The 21,087-nt window shown below is 40.4% G+C and overlaps 1 protein-coding gene across 1 annotated transcript in view; it reads right to left on the reverse strand.

The window, feature by feature from the left end:
• Positions 1–5,247: 5,247 nt before the first annotated feature.
• The window catches only part of DNAJC13 (DnaJ heat shock protein family (Hsp40) member C13), a 124,816-nt gene continuing 108,976 nt past the window's right edge, over positions 5,248–21,087 (reverse strand). Inside the window, exons 50-57 of the mRNA XM_047737029.1 lie at positions 19,245–19,414; positions 19,054–19,096; positions 18,535–18,708; positions 16,598–16,777; positions 16,165–16,305; positions 14,277–14,420; positions 11,792–11,891; positions 5,248–6,115 (exon numbers count right to left, since the gene is read on the reverse strand). Of these exons, the coding sequence (XP_047592985.1) occupies positions 6,009–6,115; positions 11,792–11,891; positions 14,277–14,420; positions 16,165–16,305; positions 16,598–16,777; positions 18,535–18,708; positions 19,054–19,096; positions 19,245–19,414 (1,059 nt within the window). The 3' untranslated portion in view covers positions 5,248–6,008. The remainder of the gene's footprint in view (positions 6,116–11,791; positions 11,892–14,276; positions 14,421–16,164; positions 16,306–16,597; positions 16,778–18,534; positions 18,709–19,053; positions 19,097–19,244; positions 19,415–21,087) is intronic.

Raw genomic sequence — 21,087 nt, forward strand, 5'->3', positions numbered from 1 at the left:
TTCCAAATACCTGTTAATGTCGATATTCTGACCTCTTCCCATGAATCCCAAATGTTCTTAATGGTATCTAGAATGGGGAATCCTTTCCTGAAGGTTTTCAGTCACTTTGCCCAGATCCCTCAGAGAAATCACTAGCTATGACACCTAGAGCTTTACAAAGTGTATTTCCTAAATAAGACCTGAAAGTCAAAATTACTTCACGACCCATGGCTGCAAAATGGATGTTGTGTCAGCAGGCATGAAACATTAATCTTGTTATCTCTATCAGAGCTCTTGGATGACCAGGTGCACTGTCAATGAGCTACAATATTTTGAAAGAAATCTTTTTTTTGGAGCAGGAGGTCTCAACAGTGGGCTTAAAATATTCGGTAAACCAGGTTACAGAGGTGCTGTCATCTGGGCTTTCTTATTCCATTTACAGAGCACAAACACAGTAGATTTAACTTAATTCTTAAGGATCATTCAAACAGTAAACAAGCAGTGGCTTCAACTTTAAGTCACCAGCTGCAGTAGCCCCTAACAACCTGTCTTTCAAAGCTTGGAAGCCAGGCACGGACTCCTTCTCTGTAACTATCAAAGTCCTAGATGGCATTTTCTTTCAACAGATGGCTGTTTTCATCTGCAATGAAAATCTGTTGCTTAGCGCAGCCACCTTCACTAGTTATCTTAGCTGGATCTTCTGGATCTTTTGCTGCAGCTTCTATACCAGCACTGGGGGCTTCCCCATGCACTTTGATGTTATAGAGACAGCTGCTTCCCTTAAATCTCATGAACCCACCTCTGCTGGCTTCAGACTTTTCCTTCTGCAGCTTCCTCACAGAATTGAAGAGTCAGGATCTTGTTCTGGATTAGGCTTTGGCTTAAGGGAATATTGTGGCTGGTTTAATCTTCTGTTGAGACCACTCATACTTGGCCATGTCAGCAATAAGGCTGTTTCACTCTTAACATTCATGTGTTCACTGGGGCAGCACTTTTAATTTCCTTCAAGAACTTTCCTTTGCGTTCACAATTTGGCTGTGTGGTACAAGAGGCCTAACTTTCCACCTAGCTCAGATTTGTCATGCCTTCCTCTGTCAGCTTCATCATTTCTAGCTTTTAAATCAAAGTCAGAGATGTGCAACTCTTCCTTTCACTTAAACACTTTGTGGTCATTGTGGGTTACTAATTGGCCTAAACTCAATATTGTTGTATGTCGGGGAACAGGAAGCCTGAGGACAGACTGGAAAAGAGCCAGTCAGCGGAGCAGCCAGAACACATACATTTATTAAGTTCACAGTCTTAAACAGGCATGGTTTGTAACTCCCCCAGATAATTCCAATAGCAACATCAAAGATCAGTGATCATAGATACCAAGAAATACAGTAATAGTAAAAAAGCTCAAAATATTGCAATACTTACCATAATGTGACACAGAGACATGAAATGAACAAATGCTTTTGGAAAAAATGGTGCCATGAGTTGCTTGACACAAGGTTGCCAAAACCTTCAATTTGTAAAAAAAAAAAAAAAAAGAAAAGGCAGTATTGTGAAGCACAATAAAGCGAAGTGCAACAAAACAAGGTGCGCCTATAACTGCAAAGGAGTGAAACAAAGCAAATGTTTAAATCTAGGATACCCCAAAATACAACAGTAATGGTAAGAAAGCATATTGGTCACCTTCAGAACAAGACAGGGAGTAAATTAGTTATCTTGAAAGTTGATAAGGAAATGAATGAAGACTTTATCCTGCCTCTCCCATAGAAATGTACCACTGGATAACAAACAGCAGATAAAAGAAAGCATTTCCTTTTCTCTTTCTTTTATCGAGGTAAAATTGGTATATTACATTTTGTTAGTCTCAGTTATACAATAATTCAGTGTTTGTAGAAACTAGTGATCACCACAGTAACTCTAGTTACTACCCATCACTATACAGTTGACACCCTTCACCCATTTTCCCTACTCCCAAACTCCTTCTCCCCTACTAACCACTAATCCGTTCTCCATGTTTATGAATTTTATGTTAGTCCGTTTGCTTTCGAGATTCCACATGTAAGTGAAATCTTGTATTTGTCTCTCTGACTTATCTCACTTTGGGTAATACCCTCAAGGTCCGTCAATGTTGTCACAAATGGCAAGATCTCATTCTTTTTTATGGCTGAATGATATTCATATACACACACACACACACACACACACACACACACACACACACACACATATATTCATTCCACATCTTCTTTATCCATTCATCCACTGATGGACATTTCAGTTGTCCTCATATCTTGGCTACTGTAAAGAACACTGCAAAGAACACAAGCGGTGCATGTACCTTTTTCAATTAGTGTTTTTGGTTCATCAGATACCCAGATGGAGAATAGCTGGGTAATACGGTAGTTCTACTTTTAACTTTTTGAGGAACTTCCATATTGTTTTCCAGTGACTGCACCAGTTTGCAGTCCCAACAGTGCACGAGGGTTCCCTTTCCTCTGCATCCTCTCCAACATTTGTTATTTCTTGCCTTTTCAATACTAGCCATTTTAACAGGTATGAGGTTGTATCTCATGGTTTTGATTTGCATTTCCCTGATCATTAGTGATGTCAAACATTTTTTCATGTGCCAGTTGGCCATCTATATGTCTTCTTTGGAAATGTCTATATAGATCCTCTGTCCTTTTTTTCAATCAGATTTTTTGCTATTGAGTTCTTTGCATATTTTGGATATTAACCCCTACTGGATATAATTTACAAGTATTTTCCACCATTTAGTAGGTTACTTTTTCTTATTACTGATGATTTCCTTTGTTGTGCAGAAACTCTAGTATGACGTAGTCCTACTTGTTTACATTTTCGTTCTTTTTTTGCAGGAAGCATTTCTTATTAAAGTATTACAGTTATTAAGTGAAAGGGCCTTAGAATAGCAGCATTTGGTAACTCCTGATGTATGAATGGATCCAGTCACAATGAGCTTCCATTATTGTCAATATCACATGACCTACAGACATACTGTGCTTCTAAACAGAAGAACCCAACACCCCTCTAGTCTTCCAAAGGGACAGAACCTGAATCTGATGAAGATTCTGGATGTAAAGGACAGAGGATTAAGTTGAACTGCACCATAAGTGTGTAATAAGTAACTTCCAAAGTCTGGGAAAAACAAACAAAAAAATGGCCTTGGGGCCTTCAACAAAATTTTGGGGGGAAAAGGGGATAGAAGAGGAGCCACAAGATTAAAAAAGACTCAAAAAGATACTTAAAGAAGAAAAAGTGCAAGACCAAACTCTAGCGTTTAGGATGTACACACGGGTGATGAACTACAAAGGAAAACAAGGGAGTGTCGGACCAGTGGTCACTTTTGGAAGGAGGGGCTGTGATTTGATAGGTGCACATGAAGCGGCCTCTGGAGAGGCTAGCAAAGTTCTTGACCTAGATGGTAGTTTTAAGGGTGATTTGCCTTATATAATGATGCATTAAACTAATTTGTTCAGTGAGATTTTCTGTATCTGTTTTGGTTTACAATATAAAATGTTTAAAAACAAAACAAAACAAAAAACCCCTTAGTTTTCCTAGTTATGCACACCTGCTGGAGATTGCTTTTCTGGCAGGATCATGGCTTAGAATACAGACTTTGGTGTCAGGTCTAAGTAGCTTTGATTTCTTACCCTGTTACTTACTGTGTGACTTTTGCTAAGTTGCTTTGCCTCTCAGTGTCCATGTTCTTCACCTGGAAAATGAAAATTTTATCAGTATCAAGCCCATAGGCTTGCTCTGAGGATTAAATGAGGCTATGTATGTGTAAGTTTATATGATATTTGGCTTTCAGGCAATGTTCAGTGAAGATGAGCTATGACTGGTATCCAAATATCAGTGATCGTAGATTAAATAGCCTTTTAAATATCACCAATACAGGGGCACCTGGGTGGCTCAGTGGGTTAAAGCCTCTGCCTTCAGCTCAGGTCACAGTCCCAGGGTCCTGGGATCGAGCCCCGCATCGGGCTTTCGGCTCCGCGGGGAGCCTGCTTCTCCCCCACCCCCCGCCTGCCTCTCTGCTTACTTGTGACCTTGGTCAAATAAATAAATAAAATCTTAAAAAAATATATCGATGCAATATTTATGTTCTCATAGTATGTAAAGGAAATATATTGATTTGCACTCTCCTAAAACACCTACTCCTAAATTAGCTGTTATAATCTCTTTTATTTTATTTTTTGTAAAGATTTTATTTATTTATTTGACAGACAGAGATCACAAGTAGACAGAGAGGCAGGCCGAGAGAGAGAGGGAAGCAGGCTCCCTGCCGAGCAGAGAGCCCGATGTGGGACTCGATCCCAGGACCCTGAGATCATGACCTGAGCCGAAGGCAGCGGCTTAACCCACTGAGCCACCCAGGCGCCCCTGTTATAATCTCTTTTAATGAACGTATTTTTATGACAAGTACTATCTGGAGAATAAATTCAGTTATCTATTAAAATACTTACACGGGGGACGCCTGGGTGGCTCAGTTGGTTAAGCGGCTGCCTTCGGCTCGGGTCATGATCCCAGCGTCCTGCGATCGAGTCCTGCATCGGGCTCCTTGCTCGGCAGGGAGCCTGCTTCTCCCTCTGCCTCTGCCTGCCATTCTGTCTGCCTGTGCTCGCTCTCTCTCCCTCTCTCTCTGACAAATAAATAAAATCTTAAAAAAAATAAAATACTTACACGGGCAAATTATTCCATAATCTTTGAGAGATTATGCAAAATTCTGAATTAGTGATTCCATTCCATTCTAGCTCTGTTTACACATCAACTGTGGAATAAACTTGGTTCTTCCTTTCAAAGTCAATGTGGAGGTTTGGGTGTCTCCTCATTCTTCAAGAAGTGTTTGTATTCTTTACATGTTCATATTTTCTTGCAGCTTGTGACCATACTAGGAGACCTACATGTTGAGATCTGTGTTATCTGAAGTATGTTCTCACTCTCAATTTCTCACCTCTTAAAAATACTGGAATGTGTGGACAGGCAATGTGTCTCACACGTCAGAGTATTGATAGGCTCGCCCACTAATGAATTCCTTAATAGAAACTAAAGGAAATGCTTTGTTTCTGGAAATTTAGATGCAGCTGAAATATTAACCAAGGACGTTAGGAATAATCAGATGATCAGATGTGTCAATGTACTTGTTTGTAGGAGAAGCAGTGAATGTGAGGCAAGTCTGTTTATTCCTACTGCGAAATCGGTCTCAGGAACAGGTAAGAGGTATTCCATGGGAAAAACTGAATTAGAACAAATATATCATTAACAAAGCAGTCAATTCCCTTTATTTTTAAAATTTTATGTACACATATGAATGATCTGTATAATGTACATTCAATATAGAAAGCTTTATATATTTGATAATGTATAGAACATTTCACAATTACACTAATCTCTTACATAACATCTTGACATCCGTGTTTAAATTTTTAAATTTTTTTGCACAAGCTCCTTTTTCATTCAATTTGGTAAAGCCAGTTTATACATACCGACATGTACTGTGAGCTCGCAGAAGGTTAATGATTGATGAGAGGATACCAGTGAACGGGCGCAAGGACAAAACCCAACGGTGTTTGACGGTGGAGGACAGCCACGTGGACTCGATGCAGGAGAGGGAAAGACCCTTTCCCGGGGGTAAGTGACCTAGTCCAATTTCCGGAGATTGCAGTTCAACCCCACAGTCACACTAATTCAAAAAAACATTATAAAAACTAGGAGAAAGTTTTGTCGTTTTGATTCACAGTCGTGTAAACAGATATAAAGGAACAGAATGTGCTTACATACATCAAGAAAAAAAATTCTTGTGTACCCACTTAGGTTGATCCACAGAGTGCTTTCTTACAGCGTGATACGATTAGAATCACTGACTTTTTTTCCTAAATAAAAATATTTTTATAGAAAAAGGAATAACACTGTCATGAAACCAGGAGAAAGGCAGTAAGAGTTTGCTTCAACGTATCAGCTGGAGGAATGTGGACTGGGCACTGGCCTTTCAGCATTTATTGTCTCTCACAAATGTGTCAAGTCTGATAGCCAAGGTCGCCTGCCTCGTGGTCTACGGGAGGCGGCAAGTTAGACATGACTGACGAGGACGTCCCTGCGGTAAGATAGCCAGCAACTCCAGGTCCTGCAAGAGAGAAAGGAAAACACACACCTTCTAGAGGGCAGAGCCACGGGAAAACAGTGACCTCTACAAAAACGTAAGAAGCTAGTCAAGCATCTTATCATACCTTAACAAACAGCTACACAATGCCATTTTCAAGGTATGGCGTTAGTAAATGACAAAGTTAAAAATCATTTCAAAACTGATGCTGGACAGGCACACTGGTGTGGAAACATGGGAAACTGCCCCTTCTCAATTCTGGTAATTTAATGTTTCCAAAAAAATCCTGGGCACTAAAGGATAGCTATGTCAAATGGGGAGGGTGAGGAAGGGAACAAGTAGAGGAAAGAAACTGTACTCAGTTGGCCCAACCAAAAGTCATCCTTGATGAAATGCCCAAGAAAAACACTTTATCAACATTAAAGGTAACCAACTTTCATTTGGTGCAAAGAAGTGCTATCGTAACAAGTAACACCAAATGAACAAGGGCAGCTACACTGACGTCTCTAAAAAAGGAAGGCTCTGGACATCTGTCATAGGTCAAAACAAGAATGCCATGGGAAAAGAGCAGTATTTTCACTTTTTAGGTCTTCCTTGATTCTAACCATCTCTAGTGCATGGAAATGCTACGTATGCCAGCATTTATCAAGAGGTATCCTGTGAGCATTCTCTATAATGGCTTTAGCCCTCCAGTTTATCTTAAACATCGCAGACAATTACATGCCCGGAGCAGTGCACAAATCATACAGAGTACTTGTGAGAGACATTGTAGCATAATACTGCAAACTGAGCAATAGTTTTAGCTGAAACTGGAGGAAATAAGGCAAACGGCTAAGGAACATCAAAGGATTAGAACTAGAAAGGCAGTGGAAGCGGCATGCATTTAGCAAAATGGTTCTCTACCTGCTTCAGAGAGCTACACAGAAGTTAGCAAGCTGCCTGGCAGAGCGGATCTAAAGCCCGCTCCTGAGGTGAAGGGGGCTGCTGCCAGTTAGAAGGGAAGGAGAGACACCTGAGGGGAGAAAAGAAATATAAGCAGCAAGGGAAGTTATAAGGAAGTGCAAACAGCAGAGCAGTTGATGGAGGCTGAGGCATAACAGGCACTAATGCAGGACAAAAGGGGCACAGTTCAGATTCATCTCGTTCACCTCACACCTTACAAGCACTTGTATCGAGGACATGAAACGGCTCGCATCACTGAGCAGACACTGCGTCTAGTATGTAATTACACAGCCAGAGACAATTCAACCCGTGTGAGCTGTCACATGCCAATCAGAGGGCCGAGGCACTGGGAACCCTCATCTAATAAAATGTAGAAAAGGGACTTTCCCTTTCGAAGGCACCGCCAGGTCTGCATCTATCAACTCTTGTGTTCCGCCCATCAGGGAGCCAGGCCTTCCCCAAGCTGCCCAGGAGAAGACCTCCGGGGCACGCTACCCCTTCCAACAGGACAGTACGGAGCCACCGCCCCCACTGTTACCATCACTTGCCACCCACCTATCACTCTTTGAACCGTAGGCAGCAGCAAGATGACCAGAGAACTATTACGCAGGTCTCACCAAAGACAGAAGCCTGAAGAATAAAGCCCCAACACCCTGGACTGGTAAAGTGCCCAGATACTTCCAATTATGGACTCAACTTGGTTTGCATCAAATGAGTAGATTATGGGACCAAATCACAAATGCTACGTAGAAAATAGAGTAAGGCTACTGTTCTCAAACTGGGTGCTGAGACACCCTAGGACAAATTCACAGGGATGCTGCTAGGTATTTTACATTGGAGAGAAACACAGCAAAATTTCTGGACACCACACAACCACTTTCAAGTTGTTTGGATCTAATACTTAAACTTAACTGTTAGGTTATTTCTTTTGGCCTAAAGGTAGAAGATATTAAGGGGACTGTGAACTGAGAAAGTCTGGGAACCTCTGGGCTAAAATTAAATTGTGAAATGCTGGGCCTGGAAGGATTATCCACAAGAGACCAAATTCTAGCCCCACCATTTGCTGCTTTAGGAAAGATAAACCAATTCCTGGACATTTCTGTAAATAAAGTCTGAAATGCTCTTTCCCTCATATCTCTGACCTCTCCTTTAGAGCATGTCTGGTTTCCAGGGGCTAGAAGGTAAAGTCATGAGGACAGGACAGAGCAGTTGTATTCTCCAGAGAAAGTCAGAGGACAGAGTAGGGGCTGCCAGAAATAGGGGTGTGCGGCAACTCTGCGCCAGGCTGCCGGACTTAAGAACGAGAAAAGATGCACTATTAAAGAATCCCACAAAATGGAACTGGCTGCAATGGAGTCGTGGAAAGAGCATAGGCTTTGGTAAAAATGAGCACAGGATTCCTAGCAGGGAAATAAAAAGAAGGAAGCTCTGCCTTAGCAGTGACCTACGATAAACTGACGGCCTTAGGGAATCTTTGCTAACATTGCTCACATTGTGTAGTCTTGGGACAGGTGTAAAAAGAAAAACCCAACTCTGTAAAGAACCGACAGACTGGTTTGAGGAAGGACCCAAGAACTGCACCCTCTCTCCCTTTAATGACCTTAGGAAGCCAAGTTAACTATTCTACATGCCTCTAATTAAACATAATGTAAACATATACGGAGGGCTGTGTGTGCGTGTGTGTATAAAGCTCTTCCTCTCCAATTCCAATTAAATATAAATATACATGTGTACATGTTTGTGTGTATACAAAGCTCTTATCTTCATTTCCAACTCCTAACAAGCATGTTTACCTTGGTCTGTTTCTCTTCCTTTCCCTGTTGTTCCTTCCTTCTCTATTCTGATATTTTAAGTGAGGTAATCTGAGGATTTTCACTGCCAAAATGATTTTTATAGGCTGTGAGCTTGTCAGTACCCAGCTCTTCTAGAACCTAATAAATAGCTAAGTAACAGGGCCCACAAGCAACCACAGCTTTCCTGCATCCTGGGTAAAACCGCACTGAGATACTTTTAGATGAAGTGTTTATCAGAAAACAAAACAATTATGCCAGGCTGGAGAGCCTCTGGAACCAGCAGTCTCATCTCGATTCATCAACAATGAGTAGTCCTGTCAGGAAGCCTTATTTATAACCCCAGTCCTAAGCCTGTGACTGAATGGCATCTGCTCAGCAGCCAGGGTGAAGAAAGTCATTAAAGAATATTTTTATTCTTATCCTACTCTGAAATAGTAATCAATTTTCTTTTCTCTTTTCCCATCTCCTACACGAAGTCCACTTACTTGCCAAACTCCCCAGAGGCACTTCAGAAAAAGGGCCAGTGAAGTGTGTTCTCACAGCACCTTACTTCATTTGCACGCTGATGAGAGAGGCGCTTGGGCACAAAGAGAACCGTCTCGGGGAGACTGAGGGTGGCGTGGGGTAAATCCTAATCAAAGTTACCACTCAACACACCACTATATACACTGCCTAGAGTTATACATCGATTTTACCATTATACAAAGAACTTGCCCCTTTTAGCAAACACATGACACAACACGAAGGACCCATGGAAAAGCTCAAACACAAGAAGGAAACATTTGGCAGTCTAAACAATGAGCAGACAGCAATTCAACCCCTAGGGCTCTCTTTAAACAGTCCTTTGAAAAAAACACTAGAACTAATGGGAAAATTTTTTTAAACTTCTCGGCAATAGAACACCCCAGATGGATGATGCGCTAAGAACTGGACAATCTGAGGGCCCACACAGCTCAGGGCTAGTCCGCACTGTCCCATGCACATGTGTCTATAGGCTTCAGGAGGGCCTTCAGAATGGCCACAGTAACAGTAGTCCATTTTCAAGTTGGGATTTATACCATTGCCCCCTTAGTCGACTGACTTTCTATAGAACCTGCTGCCCCTTGAGCAGGCCCTAAGGAGGCTGTAAAGAAATCTGGCCATTTTTCTTCTTCCCCAACCCTCTTCCATCCCCTATAGCTCATCATAGCTCTTTTCACACCTTACTCAGAAGCCACCCCAGGGATCCAAATAGAAGGAAAGGCACAGAGAGGAACCTTTTTGATCCCTGTACTTTCTTCTCTAGTTTTAGCATATTTGGATGGGGTGAGGATCAACAGATTTCTAAATGAAATCTAGGTCCCTGAAGATAAATCCCTATCTCTTCTGTATTCTAACCATAGACCTTTAGGCCCACATCTTGTTAGTAAGTCAAGGACCACCTCAAGTCTTTTACTCTATTAAGTCAAGTCAATGAACACTAAGCACAATGGAGAGCACAACAAATTAGAAGAGTCCTCCCTGCAGGGAAGCTTATAATCTACATCTTACTATTCTTCAGGGCCAAACTTTCAATAAGTACTTATCTTTAGCTGGAGGAAAAACAAGGCAGATTTTCCAGTCACAGCATCCTTAGATACAAAGTAAAGAACGTAACACCACAGAAAGGTGGCTTTTGGGAAAAAAAAAGTCTAAACAGATAAAGTTTTTAGTTCCCGTTTAGAGAACATACTCTTACTTAGAAACTACAACTTTACTTCAAATCTGAGAGAGAGACAAGAGATAAACAAAGACCATTTTCTAGGTATTTCTCCTCACAGAAATCACCGGACAGGGCATGGAAAAGTTAGATGGAAGACCTATGACACTACTCTTCATTCATGTGCACCTGGCACTGGCAATCAAAGCACCATGTGTTTATAAATGTTAGGGCGCTGCCTCTACATTTTAGTAATTCATATGAAAGTGGTCATAGCAAAGAAAAAAGCAATAGTGTCACAACTGAGACTAAAATTAAAACCAAGCAAAATGTTTTCTAAAGCTGTCGTTTTTTAATACTCAAGATTTAGTCTTTATGATGTAGACACTTCTATACTAGTGATCTAGATTACTAAAATGATTACACAGGCATGCAAACCACTGGGTACTGTTTCTTTTCTCTCAGTCTACCCACATCATCTCTGGTTAGAGGAGGACGCAGAACTTTTTTTTTTTTTTTTTAAATATACGTATTATACACAAGCAGATGGCAAAACCCACCTATTATTCTTAAGGTTAATTTCAAACTAAAAACTCTTATACCAGAGACCATATTTCATCTTCAGATATAGCAATAAAATGGTATGACTTTCTTTTTAAACAGAAATCAGTATGAAAACAAATATTCCAAAACTGTTGAGCAATTAGCATGTCAAATGGACAAATGCCCTGAACTTCAAAAATATACGTTCTTTTGATCCCTACATAGTAAAATGTCCCTTCCTTTTTGGTACCCACATTATTTCTCCCCTTGAGAGAACAAACTGTAAATATTTTGTAAAACTACAGATCAATCACTAGGAACTTAGAAGAAAAGTATTTCACATGTGAATGTACACATCTGGAGCTTCAAACTGCTACTCTACCAGAAACAGAACGATGCTATCAGGTTTCTGATACTGATCCTTCTGAATAGATAGTTCTCTTTTTACACGTCTGAGACAAACATTTTAATATCATGCTCCAACTATAACCTATGACACCATGAATTAACTGGGTCACAACTGAGCAAGGTCCACGTTTCTGTGAGCACACGTTCAACACAACAGCAGTTGGTGTCTGTCCAGGGCTAACCCCAGAGGTCTAACGCATGCCCACAGCACCCGGGACAAGTGGCTAGCAGCCTAGGAAGAAACTCTAAGCACTACATTCAGTCTAGTCAGGACAAAAGGAAGGCTCAAGTGGCTTTTGCCCTATGTCTCAGAGTAACCAATTAGGTGCGGTTTACCTGTGAGGTATCCTGCTGTTTGTGACTCAGAAATAAACAAATCATGTTTCTGATCTTTGAAGGCACTCCAGACTGAAGAACGAGACAAGATTTCATTCACCTAGGGAAGTAAAGCAAACTCTTTGAGCATAAATGAATTAATAAGGACCGGGTCCAACTAGAGCTGGACGCTGTTATTTGAGCCTATAATTTACTGGCTTGTTTGTAATTTGCGCAGGAAGATATTCTCATGATAGTAACAACTGGCTGAGCATGTGGCATGAGCCCATGAAGTATTCCTAAGGAAGGGGTCTGGGGAGAAGATACTACAAACTCAAGCTAAAACTTAAAGCAGCCTTTCAAATTATGGGTTGTGACCTGTTAGATGTTTATGAAATTGATTAAGAGGGTTGTGATCGGCATGCCTGAGGTTAACAGGTTAATACAGAAAGCTCCAGAGCATCACATGTAAAATGGGTAACTACTGATCTGTGATGTATATACATACCAGAGCACAAAATACGTGTGTAGAGTGTAATGGACAAAGATGAAGGACATATTTCTTTGTGATACAGATTTATTAAAAAAAGTTTAGGGGGCGCCTGGGTGGCTCAGTGGGTTAAGCCGCTGCCTTCGGCTCAGGTCATGATCTCAGGGTCCTGGGATCGAGTCCTGCATCGGGCTCTCTGCTCAGCGGGGAGCCTGCTTCCCTCTCTCTCTCTCTCTGCCTGCCTCTCCATCTACTTGTGATCTCTCTGTCAAATAAATAAATAAAATCTTTAAAAAAAAAAAAAAAAGTTTAGGAAATCCCAACTCAGAGACTGTCTTTCATGTATCAACACTGAGATCAAATATTTATTGGGCACCTCCTTATGTGGAGGCACAACGGACACAAAGATGAGAAAGTGTCTGTCTCTGAAGCGCTTACGGTCTAGTCCTAGTGTGGGACACAGAGAGCGCCAGGTAATTTGGTGGCAGGCACTACAGTACAGACACACAAAGGGCCATGCGGGTCCAAGAGACTCCCTGCCCCAAGCTTGGAGGCACCCCTGGAAGAAATCACTTGTGAAGGTGGCGGAGGAGGTGCTATTTTGAAAACTATCACACCTGCCTCCTCCTCTTCAGACTGGAAGATGTGTGTCAGGGTTACTTGGCTAATTTCATCAACAGAAATCTGGAGGCAGGTCCAGGGTAAGACAACCGCCTGCACATGGTACACACCCACAGAAAAAAAACCCCAATACTTCTAAGCACATAGTTGATGACCACAGCAAGATATGTGGCCTCTCTTCTTTAAGATTATTTAAAAACATTCAAATGGTGATACGGATAGAATGGACAATGGCATAACAAATGTTTCTTTAGTGAGACTCTACACAAACACAGTGGAATCACTAAAAGACAATTTAAACCTCTGAAAGAAACACTAGTAGGGAGTAACAGTCCTTGGGCCGCCTGGGTAGCTCAGTTGATTAAGTGTCTACCTTCAGCTCAGGTCATGATCCCAGGATCCTGGGATCGAGTCCCACATCAGGCTCCTTGCTTATTGGGGAGTCTGCTTCTCCCCCTGCTTGTGCTCTCTCTGATAAATATATAAAATCTTAAAACAAACAAACGAACAACAAAAACAAATGTCTATCACCAGAAGAATGGATAAACGAGTTGTGGCACATACATATAGGATTATTTCAGCCATAAAAAGGAATGAAGCATTGATACAAGGTATTAACGTGATGAACCTTGAAAATGCGCTAATGATATACCAGACACAGAGGGTCATATATTGTATGGTTCATTTACACGAAATATCCAGATAGATAAATTCACAGAAAACAAAGTGGTTCTTGCCAGAGGCTGGGGGAGGGAGAAATGGGGAGGAACTGCCCAACGAATATGGAGGTTCCCTTTGGGGTGATAAAATGTTTTGGAACTAGATAAGGTGGCAGTGGCACAACACTGTTAATATGGTGAAATACAAATAAAATGGTTAAACTCGTGTTGTGTAAATGTCACCTGAATTAAAAAAAAAAAAAAGAGAGAGCATTACTAGATAATGCTGGATGGTAACACTGAATGAGAACTCCTCAGAAGCAACAATACAAATAAAGCCAGAGGAAATTAATTACTTACTGGGCCAGGTGGAAGTCAGCACAAGCATGTGGCTGACACACATTGTTAAGTGTTAACAAAGAAAGAGGATAAACGAAAATGGCCTTAAGGGATTGTTAATCATTATGGTTAGTTATCACTGCCTGGCAAAAAAATCCTACAACTAAATATTAATCTCAACCAGCACTAAATGCTCCATATTCTTCTATGCTGAAGAATTCCAGCATTTTTCTTCCTGAAATGTACATCACACTATCAGTATTCCAAAAAAGAACCCCCACCAGGTGACTATTTGAGTCTATGACGAGAGGCGCACAGATCATCCACAGCCAGGACCCCTGGCTCAGAGACTACCCTACTGTTACCAGCCAGCTGAAGTCACCCCGTGCAGACCCACCTGTTCTCCATGCTGCAGGCTTCGAGTCATGGCCTTGAGAGCTTTAACAATCTGAGCCTTCGTGGCTGCTGGGCTGTCGAGATTTTCAAGGCCAATGCCTTCAAGTAATTTTAAGAGGTATGGGACCAAATCTACTTTCAGGGCCTAGAAGAGAATATTGAACATATATAAATATGGTGAAAAAAATTCACCAAAGAAACAATTTCACCCTGGAACCATACCTGGAAGAAGACAACCTCCTTTCTTTCATTTTAATGCAGATAAAGATTTCTTTTATAGATCTAATGATAACGACACTCTATTTTACTCCATACCATTAACTGTTCTAAATGCTGTAGACTGATCATTTTACTTAATCCTCACAACATGTAACAGCATAGGCACTAGGATTATTACTGATGAAAAAAATCATCACACAGAGGTAAAACCTGATAATCACAGGCAGTGACAGAATCTGTATGTTGGCCCACAGAATGCAGAACATGACCTTTAGCCACTACACTGGACTGCGTCCTTTAATCACTCCACACTAATGGGCACAAAATTTTTTTTCACATTTTCTTAAAACATCAATCTTTGCATTCACCAAACATTTCCCATCAGCCTATTAAAAGTTAGATAATACTCAGGTATCACACAATTGTCATTACCCACCCTGAAGCTCAAAGGGAAGAGGGAGAAGTAACTAACAGTGAGTGTACCTCCCTTTACAGATAGCATTCTCCTAACAGCCCTGGAAGGATTCAGAACTATTTCAGATGAGGAATCTGAATGGTCTAAGTTTATGTGTCATGCCTGAGGTCACAGAGCCATCAAGTGGTAGTACTAGCTCAAGTTTTTTCCAATACAACAATCCCTTCAAGCCAATTCTAGATTCAAATTCCAAAGTATCCAGTTACCTCTTTGAGAGGTACCCAGTACTTCTAACCTGCCTAAATGAGGGGCAAGTGGTGGAAGGCGATAGAAGATGGAAGAGGAAAAGGGGCCAGGAGAATTGGAGGGCCAGATATAAAGATGCAGGACCTTGTACTGAGGCTAAGGACGTCAGCTGTCACTTTATCATCTGGTAGTAACGGGCAACCAAAGAAGAGTTTTTAAGATGAACAGTGACCCAGTTATATTTAAGAATTATATTTTAGAAAGATCACTTTTGCAATGGTTTTGCTCGTTTAGTGTCTGTCTACCTTAGTATCCACCAAGTCCTATCTACATTAGGTGGGAGGGTAATCTCTCTGAAAAAGACAGTAATCTTGGCATGTTTCTTAAACATGACTTAAGAAATGAAGGCATCAAAAGACAGTGAGTCCTTCCAAAAAGGAGGAAGTAAATTTTACAAAGCAAGCTAAGAATAAATGCTTAGCAAAAAACCAAAATTTAAAATTAAGCATCACAAAGGTACTTTTGTTTGCTTATTTTTATAAAGAGAGTGCAGGAACATGATGGGGGAGAGGCAGAGGAGGAGGGGGAAACAGAGAATCTTAAGCAGGCTCCACACCCAGCACAGAGCCTGACATGGGGTTCACTCAATCTCACCACCCCGAGATCATGACCTGAACCTAAATCATGAGTTGGACTCTTAACCGCCTAAGCCACCCAGGTGCCCTGAAGTTGTTAAGATTTTTGATAGCTGGTCTGCCTTTATGAGTGAGTGTGTGTGTACATGTGTGAATGAAAGTATATGTGTACACATACATATATACACATTTATATATATGTATATATATATATATGCACGCCTCTATGTGTATAAAATATAAAATCATGCACGTACAAACCCCAACTTATCTCCCTACCAAATCTAAGTCAGAAACCAAATCAGTGCTAAATAATGAAAATCTATTTGCTATGTTTGTTTTCCTAAAATAGTACTAAATGTAGAATCACTTACTTGTGCCACTAATTCACTCTGCTCCTTCTGAAACATTCGATTAATTGCTTCACAGGCTAGACCAACAGTATCTGGTCGCTTTTTCATTCCATTCATCAGTGGGCCAATGGTATCTAAAGATGCCATGGCTCGAACACATAGCTAAGTGTCCAAAAAAAAGGTTACTTGTAGAACAGCAGTATTTCATATAGCACAGTAAATACAATAATAAAATATGTGGAAAACCTCCATTCAGCTCAAGTTTAATAATGAACTCAAATTCAGTCTCCTATTAATTACATCCTTTCAACTACTTTCAGAGTTGTTATAATACTGTTGGTTCATATGCAGAGAGGCACATGGTAGGAAGGGGATCTATACTACACTGTGCACTCATCAGAAGAGGGGACCATAAACTCCAGAAGTAGAAGCTACAAAATGCATTCATACATACCTCGTTTTCAGACAGGGCATGGATAACGCGAATGGCACTCTTAGGAATGGCATTGTTCCTGTGATTCATCGCTTGGATCACTTTGGGGAGGTGGCCCAAAGGTGGGACCTGGTCAGCCAGCTGAGGCTGTGCATTGAAGAGACAAACTGTGGCCATTGTCAAAGTTTCCAGAGTTTCTCCCTGGAAGGTGTAAAACAAACAAACAAACTATAAAATACTGACAAAGTAAGTCCTAAATACCCTTGGATATTATTTGATATTCTAACCTAGAGATCTATAAATTCTAAGTGCTGATTTTTGAAAATTGATTCACAAATCCTAAAAAAACAACAAACTTCCCATCTTGAAAAAGAGGTATGAATTCCAAGGACTTTAAGAAGGTCATATCCTACTCTAAGCAGCCTTTCACTGGGACACGTCATATCTCATTTCTGTTGCAGGTTTAAGAGATCATCTCCCAAAAGGTATTATGAGAAAGCTGTAGTCAATGTTAGAGAAATATCAGTTATCAGGGAACATCACTAGTTCAGGAGAATGCAAAAATCATGAAATGTGTGTTCCAGTTCTATTAAAAATCCTACTGAACAGGTCCGGCTGCCATAAGGCATTTTCTGTTGTAGACAGCAAAGACCCGTAACTTATACCACTATATGCAGACATATACAACCGCAGCATCTCAAATGAACATGGAAATTGGGATGAGCCTACCAAGAAAGGTGATATGAGGAAAAGATTGTGTTTTTTTTCCCCCTAAGTTTCTGCCTTTTGAGGATTTCTTTCTGTTTTTTTTTTTTTTTTAAAGGAAGCTATATACATAGTAAAAATCCTAGTGAAGAGAAAACCTGATTATGGCAAGTGACATATGCAAATATTTGGTAAACTAATTTTTTTTCCGAAGCTGTGCTAATCTAATGTTAGTAACTAGTAATTCTGAGGCAGTTGGCATGTGCCAGACATTATGCTAAGGACCCTCTATATATCAAAATTCATTAAAACCTCGGCCTTACGGCAGGTGCTATGATCCATCTATAAATGAGGCAGAGCCACGAGGTACTACTGCTCAAGATCACACAGTCAGTCAGTGGTGGAGCTGGTACTGGGTCCGGGACCATCTAATAACACAGCCTGGGTTCTTTACTCACCTTGCCCACAGCCTGTCTGTTTAATATAACAACAGTCACGTACCTCAAGTATTTTTGGTCTAAAGGTTTAAGTAACAAAACCTTATATACTTTCAGGATTTGACTCAGCGAATGAAGACCAAGGCTACTTTCTCACTCCTGCTTCCCTAGCAGCCTTGGCTTTGGTACTAGGTTCCTTCATATGGTTAACTACTCTGTTGTCAACTGTTAACTACTCTTCTTTCACGAGGGTCATCCCGGTCACATATGGAAAGCTGAGTGAAGAACACACCCTAGCAGGACAAGCTTCCAGGAGAGTACTGAACATTTACATTTCTCCTTAAAATTAAAATTCTTTTAGAGCCTCTGTAATCGTCAGAAACCGCATTCTGTCAGTAGTCATCTCCAATTTTGGTTCAGAAATAATTCTTTTACTAATGAGTTGCACTTTTGAAATGCACCAAAAAAGACGAATAGGTATATCTGAATTTAAATGTGGCCACGGTATTAGAAGAGGGAGCCAGTTCTTAGTGTATGGTCAATTATGATAGTTTTTTTTTTTTTTTAAAGATTTTTATTTATTTATTTGACAGCGAGAGATCACAAGCAGGAGGAGAGAAAGGAAGGGAAGCAGGCTCCCTGCTGAGCAGAGAGCGCGATTCGGGGCTTGATCCCAGGACCCCGGGATCATGACCTGAGCTGAAGGCAGAGGCTTAACCCACTGAACCACCCAGGTGCCCCTATGATGGTGTTTTAACAGAAACACCATCAATATGTTTAGCAAATTCAAAATGTTCTGCGCTGGCTGAAGCTTACATGTGGATTGTTCTTCTCCAGGAGCTCAGTTAATTTTTCTAATAGTGCAATAAGAAATTCTCTGGGCTTTCTTAGAACCCAGGCTGGTTGTGCAATGAAGATTCTCAAGAAAACTCCTCCAACAGCAAGTTCACCCTCTGCTTCTCCAAACACCACAGCAAAATCTTCAGGCAACTTTAAACAAAGAATGAATCACAGTCAAGTCACTTAATCATTAGTCCTACATGAAACAAAAAATGCAAATCCCATTAAGTGGTTATTAACATAATCAAATTATAATTACTGTAAGTTTTATTTTCCCTTAATAAAATTCAAAAAAGGTGCTTTGATTACTTACTTAAAAAGTGAATATCCCATTTTTGAACTTAAAACCTTATTTTCCAGGGGAATACTTAAATGTCTTAATGACAAAATATCTGACGGTCATTAAACTGACTCAGTAGGAATTAAAAAACAACAAATCTACAAAAAATATAGTAAAATGTAAAATTCCTTCCTCTGAATAAAAATATATTTTACCTTCCAATTTACATCAGGGTTGTCTCGCTGATTTTTAAAGTGCCTTAGGGGGAAAAGAAAAGGAGAGGGGAATATCAAACTTCAGTCATAACATACACTTTCATTAAACATTAGAGTAAGTATTAGAGAGATGATGGATGATGGAGGAAACATCTGTCCTTCTTGGCGATTTACCTGAAAGCTTTACTTACTCTAGCATCATTTCTCTAACTGTTGTAGACACTTTATCTCTGGAGCTATCATTCCAAATCAGCTCTGGATTTTCGTGAGTTCCTTCAAAAATATGTACAGCAGCTTCTGGGTTGTCTCTCATGGCATCCATAAAAACGCTTGGCAGAAATTTCATTAATGTAATGCGGACCTATATGAGGGGATTTGAGAAAGAAAAAAGGTCTATTGGACAGATCAGTGTGTTTGGTGTGCTTTGCATTTCTCTAGGATGGATTACTGCTGTTACTTGTGGTGTGACTGATCTGGGCCTCAACTATCAACCAAACCACCCGGAGTAGGAGAAGAGATCAATCTTGGTTTATGCAAAGGTAACTTTAACAAGACTCATATGACCCGCTCTTACATACCTATCCAGTTTCGTTTTTTCTGTTTCAAATTTAAGACCCTTGAAGAAATTCAATATTGCTGATGCATATACTGTCCAGAGCACACCTTGCTAGATCACGCCTTGCACACATGGTTTCTTCTTCCCAGAATACCCTTGGTTGGCCTGTCCCTCCAGCTCTCCATCATGCCCCTGCCCTTGCAAACAAATTTTTTTCATGCTGCCTTTGTGCCTTTCAAGTGCATTTATTTTGCTATACTCTGTTTTATACTACACTGTGTCTTTTTTCCAAAAAGGACTTAAAATGCAGCTTTAAAAATAATACAGGGGTGCCTGGCTGGCTCAGTCAGTAAAACAAGCAACTCTTGCTCTCACAGTCATGAGTTCAAGCCCCATACTGGGTGTAGAGATTACTTTAAAAAAAAAAAAAAAGTCAGTAAAAATAATACATCCAACACACACACACACGCACTGAAAATTAGTTTGAGGCATAAGGTCAAACATAAAATGAAGGTTGGGAAGTGTTAAGTTTTCCCCTGAGATCTTCACATGATTTTCTTTCCTTCATATCACTCGAGTCTGTGCTCAAAGTTTTCTTCTTCTTCTTTTCTTTTTTTTTTTTTAAAGATTTTATTTATTTGAAAGAGAGAGTGAACACAAGCAGCGGGGAGGACAGAGGGAGAAGGAGAAGCAGACTCACCACTGAGCAGGGAGCCCAACGCAGGGCTTGACCCCAGGACCCCAAGATCATGACCTGAGCCAAAGGCAGATGGTTAACTGACTGAGCCAGCCAGATGCCCCTCAAACTTATCTTCTGGAAAGCTTCCCTGACCTAGTCTTTCTCACTCATTGCTTGCATTCTCAGCCCTTGGCATGGAGCAGATAGTCAAAAACTTATTTGAACAAAGACTAATATAAAGTCAGGACACAAGGGAAACATCAAAAACTACGTAACTGATAGTGATGTACCACAAATTTAGTTCTGAACTTCCTAAGCAGCCAATGAACTAAAGGAAGTTATGTCCATTACATAACAGACAACATTTCACAAAAGAGGGAGTATTTCACTTTTCTTGGTCATGAGAGAAATCAAATTAGAAGTGATCACTCACTGATATTATTAAACATTTAAGTAAAACAATTTATATAATGCAAATTCTTTGACTATAAGACTTGAGAGTTACGTACAGGCTACTCAGTTATCTGAGAACAAGAGTTGGCACACTAGGAGCCAAACTTGTTTTTGCATACAAAGTTTTATTGGAACACTGCCACAACCATTTACAGTTACTGTCTATGGCTGCTTTCCTGTGACAATGGAAGAGTTCAGTATTTGTGAAAAAAAATCAGATGACCCAAAAAGGATAAAATAGTTACCATGTTTTTTCCTTTATAGGAAAAGTTTACTGGTCCCACCCCCACCTCACATCATCTATGAAAATTAATTCAGATGGATCTAGGATGTAAATCCAAGAGCT

Source organism: Lutra lutra, chromosome 1 (genome assembly GCF_902655055.1).
Source record: "Lutra lutra chromosome 1, mLutLut1.2, whole genome shotgun sequence".
NCBI lineage: Eukaryota > Metazoa > Chordata > Mammalia > Carnivora > Mustelidae > Lutra > Lutra lutra.